General features: G+C 36.1%; 1 protein-coding gene across 1 annotated transcript; it reads right to left on the bottom strand.

The window, feature by feature from the left end:
- Positions 1-1,936: 1,936 nt before the first annotated feature.
- On the bottom strand, positions 1,937-5,004 carry LOC137716356 (probable WRKY transcription factor 31). The gene is made up of 6 exons (XM_068455797.1): positions 4,548-5,004; positions 4,300-4,404; positions 3,968-4,138; positions 3,451-3,858; positions 2,908-3,021; positions 1,937-2,786 (listed from the first exon to the last, which is right to left on the bottom strand). Exons 1-6 carry the CDS (start codon positions 4,764-4,766, stop codon positions 2,187-2,189), a joined length of 1,617 nt encoding a protein of 538 aa, XP_068311898.1. The 5' UTR covers positions 4,767-5,004; the 3' UTR covers positions 1,937-2,186.
- Between the last annotated feature and the right edge of the window lie 1,170 nt (positions 5,005-6,174).

Raw genomic sequence — 6,174 nt, 5'->3', positions numbered from 1 at the left:
TATTAAAATAATATTATTGGATTGAAAAATATAGCCCCAAAAAATATTTGGGCTCGGGTTGGGTGCATGAGTGCAGCCCACGGTGGCTGCAGGCCACGGGTCAAGAGGGACAAAGGCCTCAGCAACAAGCTGCTAGGTTAAATGGGTCGAGGGAGAGGCACAGGTGCAGGCCCAACTAAAAGCTGGCCTGCATGGGTTCGAGAAACCCAGCTAATGCTGGGTTTCTATCTTTTGGGTCCAAGGCAACTTAAGCCCAACAGCCAAAGCTGCTGGTAAGCGGGCCGAGACTGGGGTTTAGAGACTGCAGGCCCTATAAACAGAGGTAGGCCGAAAGGCCTAGTAGTCTACGTCAGCGCAGTAAAGCCCTAGGGATGCTGTCGTGAAGGGGTCCAAGGTGTCCGTAGTGGTGTGCCACAAGTGCCCATATATTTTTTCGACATAATTAGGGTTTAGGAAACCCAAATTTGCTTCTAATTTATTTTATATAATTTGACTCACATATTCCACATAACAATTTAATTGTGCAATGCATGAAACAAATATATATATTGACAAATATATGAACATATACAATATATATATCAAAAGGAAAATATAAACATAGATGGGTTCATGCATCATGGGGAATGTTTTCATGCTTCGTGGACGTTTAAAATATCTTCTTTTATGTTAAGCATACCTAATTAGCAGAAAATGAATAAGCTTTTGAATTTGGTGGAAGATAGCCTCCTCCTACGATGCGTCAATTCCTCAGCTTCTAGCAAGAGCGTGCTGATAACGTGTTGTAGGCCTATTTGATTGAACGATCTAGGGTTTAGAGAGAGACAGGGGGCGAACAATATTGAGGGAGAAGAGAGAGTGATTTAATTGTGAGGTGTGTTTGATTCACCCCATTGTGCCTTTATTTATAGTAGTAGGATATGTGAAAACCTTTCCCTTTAGGATTATAACATTTAATAGGTAATTTACTCCTAATAGGAATATAAGATACATTCCCATATCTACTAGGATTTACATAATCACATTCCTATTCTAAATATGACTGCAACAAAATTGACTACATATCTATATTTATTATTAACAACGAAAATGGCTTATAGGGTCTTTTGATATGGGTCCAATTTTATAAGCTTGTTCTGATATGGGTCCAATGTATTACACAATCATAGGTGAGGTCTAATAAGTAGAGAAATCAAATTACATCAATTGCCATTGAATATTTTATTAGGACTCTTCCAGAAATTCACTTGAACTTTAAATTACAAATCACGGTTTCAACAACCCTAACCCATTTATGTTTTGAATACTCCTTGCGATTCTTGCGAATTAGCATCCAAATTTGAATTTCGAATTCGTATGAAGCTATTAGAACTATAAGGAACATCTCTGTAGATGATGAAGGCAAACATGACAAATATCTGGTTTGGGTTTTTCTGGTATTTGCTACTTGGATAACAGGTATGGCACATCCCCACGAGATTTCAAATACATGATTCGCGAGCTTTATATGTGATTGTGTTATATAAGTATTACTTCACTGGCTTTTGACATTGATTGTGTGTTCATGAGCTTTTGACATTATCAAGATGGAGGGCTGCACCTTATATTGTTGAAAACGAGAATCATGTAAAATTACATGTTTCTGCTAAAATAAAAAATAAAAAAAAAAAATGTAAAATTACCTGTTCCACCAGGATAGGTAGTTACAATACGATAGGTAGTTTAGCTTGTACAAGTACTTATATGACATGTAGTTTAGATTGTAAAACACTTATATGAGAGGTAGCTTAGATTGTAAAAGATCAACAAAAATTTGGGTAATGCCGATAAATAAGGAACCTGACATAAATAATTAAAAGCCTCCTTAAAATAGATTGATAAGTATTTTAAATTCAAAAAAATATTATCAAGAAATCGGAAAGCAGAAGATGAAAGAAACTGAAGAATTACTCTTTTTTATGATGGATAACTGATGATGATATAAATCTAAAACGTGGGAAATCTATGGACAACGTTTAAAAGCTATAAAAGGGTAAAATAGTGATCACAATGTAAAAAAGTCAACTAATAACAAAAAATGCTGACATGGTGTCCTAGTCTTCGGACCTAAATAAAAAATAACTAAAAATTGGACTAATCTTAATGTTGGGCCATAAAATTAGACCTATTTCAAGTTACCTTATGACTTATTTTGTATTGTCGTCACTATTGTTTCTTGTAGCAATATTGTTGTAGGTGTTATTGTTTGAATGACCATTGCCAACAATAGAGGTGATGGCTGCTACCAGAGCCGCTGTGAAATTAGGGTCCGCTGTGATGGCCGCTGTTGCTGCACTGATTTTGTCAGCCAGTGAGTGTGTAGTACTATCCAACCCCTGAAGGCTATTGAGAACCGAGAATTTGGATTGGTTGCAAAGGGCTTGACCTAGAACTTGTGGCACAGACATAAGATTGTTGTGAGGAAAATTTGGAGGGAGCTGGTTTGGTTGGCCAAGTGGCATCTCTGAGGAAGTGGGAGTGCGAGTGAGGTCCAAGGTGACAGTAGGAAATGGGGCTGAGGCCGAAAGTGTTGCCAAGCTTGGTGGACAGTTAGGCAATCCAGTTCTTGCTAGGAAGCTGTTTGAGCTTATTAGGCCATCAGCACTAGGCATTGAACCTGATAGAAGCATTGATGCTGCTGCTGATGTAGTAGATGCCATGGCCATTGCAGCAGGAGGGAGTGGATGGTTGTGGTGGCCTTCGTATGTTGTTGTAAGTATTGTTCGATCTTCCGCACATCTCTGTACCTGTTAGTTAGGAACCCAATCCAGTCCACTTTGTTAGAAAAGCTGACTTCTCGTGTCAAATTAACAATTTGACTTGTTATGCTATCAGATTGTTAATCTATAATGAGAAAACAATGTATACCTGTTTGCGAACCGGGCAACCAGTTCTCATGGTGCAACGATAATAAGCTCGAGGGCATGGGTTTCCTTTAGCCATTTTCTGGCCATACTTTCTCCATTGGCATCCATCAGATATCTGCAGGATCAAATTTAATATTATGACTGCTAGGCTGTGTATTTGACTTTCTTCAAATAGCTAAGACAATCAAGAATAAGGTAGAGCTAGACAGAAAAGATTTTGAAGTTTTTAAACGTGCCATACACTTCTATTGGTCTTGTTAGTTTCTCTATCTTTGAATTATATTCCAACAGTTCCTATTTTCTGCATGTTTTAAGCAATCAAGGTCCTTTTGAAATGATAAAAAATGAACATGTTCCTATACAGGTATATAATTTCTCCACGCATCTCATTAGGAAAAAACATTTCAACGAGAGTGGATCATGGTGGGAAGGTAATCTCTTAATATTCTTTTAAGATTAATGTTGTCATATAGATACTTAGGTTTTAGATTGTAAATTTCAGATCATATTAGTCAAGCAGATGTCAAGGTAGCTAGGTTCATACCATGGAAGCTTCAGATCGTGCTCGAACTGAAACACGAGCTTTTTTAATCATGGACATGGCTTCAGATGAGGGTTGATCCACTTCCCTAGGGCTCATCAACTTGGGAACCTTCTTAGGAATCCGCCCTTGAAGTTCTTGGTCAGGGCTATCTTCCCCCCCAGCAGTACGACTTCTTCCACTAATATCCCTGTGAACATGACTAGTACTCTTGCAGCACTCCATTGACTCGACGATGTCGTTTCGAGGGGGCGACCTGGAACAATCTTGGGATCTGCAGCCTTCATGAGAACACTGTGAAAGCTCATCTTTCTCAGCCCTTCCCATATCCATAAATTGTCTTGGAGCAAGATTATTAATCCCGTTCATCATCTGCTTCTCTTCTAGTACCACTGATCCATTTATGTTCATCTAACCAAACCCATGAACGTGATGATATTAATAAAACTAGTTAAAGACATAATTAGTCAATATATATCATGTGTGGTTCAATATTTTATATATATACATATATATGTACCTTGTGTTGTTCTGCAGTTTGATAATCAGTCTTTTGATTTTTCTGGCGTTGCATCAGTGTCACAAGGTGCACCTGTAACGCCTGGTAATGAGTGTTTAACTGATGAATCGCACCTCTCAACTGTTGGTTTTCTACGTTCATACGGCCTAATTCAGCTCGAAGAACTGCCAGCTGCAGCCAAAATATTATATACTTTCACTTAAATATCAATTCAAATTAAGATTTTAGTTTATTATTTCAAAACACTTGCGGAAAAAGAATTCAGAGAATATCGTACCGATTTTTCAAAGCTAAAAGCAAAAACACTGACTACATATTCCATGTACATGTACCTGATTTGTTCTATGCTTGTTTTCCGTAGTATGGGAAGACGAAGTTCCATCATCCATGGATGATTTTTCGCTACTGGTGTTTGTTGTAAGAAGATTCAATCCAATCTAATATTATAAAAATTAGCGAAAAAACAACAAACCCAATAGCACTAAAATTCAGATAGTGTAAGAAAAAGAAAAAATAAAAAAGAAATCAAAATATAGAAGCAGTCAATAAAAGGTAACCAGCTATATAGTGGTTTTCATACATTTACGTCGGGTAGTTGCTTTTCTTGACCAACCCCGTGACGTTCGCATTCTTCTTTAACTTCAGCCGTGTGATCTCTATCTTCTTTCAAATGGCCCTTATCAGCAAAGAAGTCCAATTCATCAACCACTCGTTTCCCATGATTGTAATCATTTGTCGTCTCAGAAGAAAGTACGAATCTGCAGTTGTGAATAGAATGATCACTAGCTGAAGATTCCATGACGGATATCGTATACGCGTAACGTTTCGATTAATTATAGGTTTGGTCTGCTGGGAGTGATGATGTTGGTGATCAAGACGATGACTGTGGTAGGAAGAACAACAAGAGCGAGCTCTGGACGGGCATGTAGCCGTCCTCCTTTGTCCATATAAATATTTGAAGGGTTTGGAAAGATGAATAATTAAGCACAAGAGAGAGAGGGAGTAGTGAAGTTTGAAGTCATAGGAGATGCAACAGACTCGGCTTTAAAAGAGTTTGGACTAAGACCATGAGAAAATGAGTGAGATCTTATACAAGAAGATCAAGAAATAGTATGGTAGAGAATAGAGGAGTGAGGTCAGGTGGTGCGTCAAGGGACCACGTGGCTTTACATTGTCAGGAGAGAGAGAGCCGGGGGGGGGGGGTGGGGTTTAAAGAAAAGATTTTCGAGTAATGCTATTCATACCATATTTTTATACTATATTTCTATATCACCTTAAGTGACTCTAATGTGGACAGTTATATCATTTGAAAAATTTGCAAAACCCAAGGAAAGGAAGGGGAAAGACTTCTCGTATACCACAATCATCATTTAATTAAATAGTTTTTCTTAATTAATAGTTTATTAAATAATGAACTAAATTTAAAAATCTGGTTAATTCAAATGATGTGACTGTCCATATCAAATGTCACTTAAGGTGGTATGAAAATGTAGTACAAAAATATGATATGAATAATATTACTCTTAATTAATGCAAATTTTCCTTTCGTCTGTTATAATCATCTCATCAAAATATTATATATACGTAAACCCAAAAAAAAAAAAAAAATTGAAATTGAGAGGATTAAAAGCAGCATGGATGTGCCAGCTGACAACAGAAGAGCTTATATATGCCTTTTCTTTTTGTTGTAAAACAAGTATATACGCTCAATTGAATTTATGAAAAATAAAAAAAATTGGGTTTCATATTAGTATATCATTTTTAATTTTCAAATGTCGTTCATCAAAATACCAAGAAACAATATCATATTTTATCCAGCGATTGCAAGTTAAAAGGAATTGTAACATGCGATTGTAAGATAATTACTGAATCATTCACATGCAACTTTGATTTGACCTTAACTACAACTCAACAAAACTTTGCTAGCACAAAATTAATGATAATTAGTAGCACTAATACCTACTGAAATTACTACAATTAATGGTAAAACTCATAGAAAATTTCCAAGAAAAGAATTAAAAAAGGTTTTTGAAATTTTATAATTTTCTTGAAGGAGGGAGACTAAATTTACAAATTAAATGATGTATCATCAATAAATAAAATAAGCATATTAACTAATATTTAAATAATAATTCAAATTTTCTTATCTTTTAGTTTATAATTGATCCACAAATTTAGTCTATTAAATATAAGTGTTGTTTGTCAAA

Source organism: Pyrus communis, chromosome 14 (genome assembly GCF_963583255.1).
Source record: "Pyrus communis chromosome 14, drPyrComm1.1, whole genome shotgun sequence".
Classification (NCBI taxonomy): domain Eukaryota; kingdom Viridiplantae; phylum Streptophyta; class Magnoliopsida; order Rosales; family Rosaceae; genus Pyrus; species Pyrus communis.
Note: the sequence above shows the minus strand (reverse complement) of the source record. Positions and strands in the feature narration are given on the sequence as shown.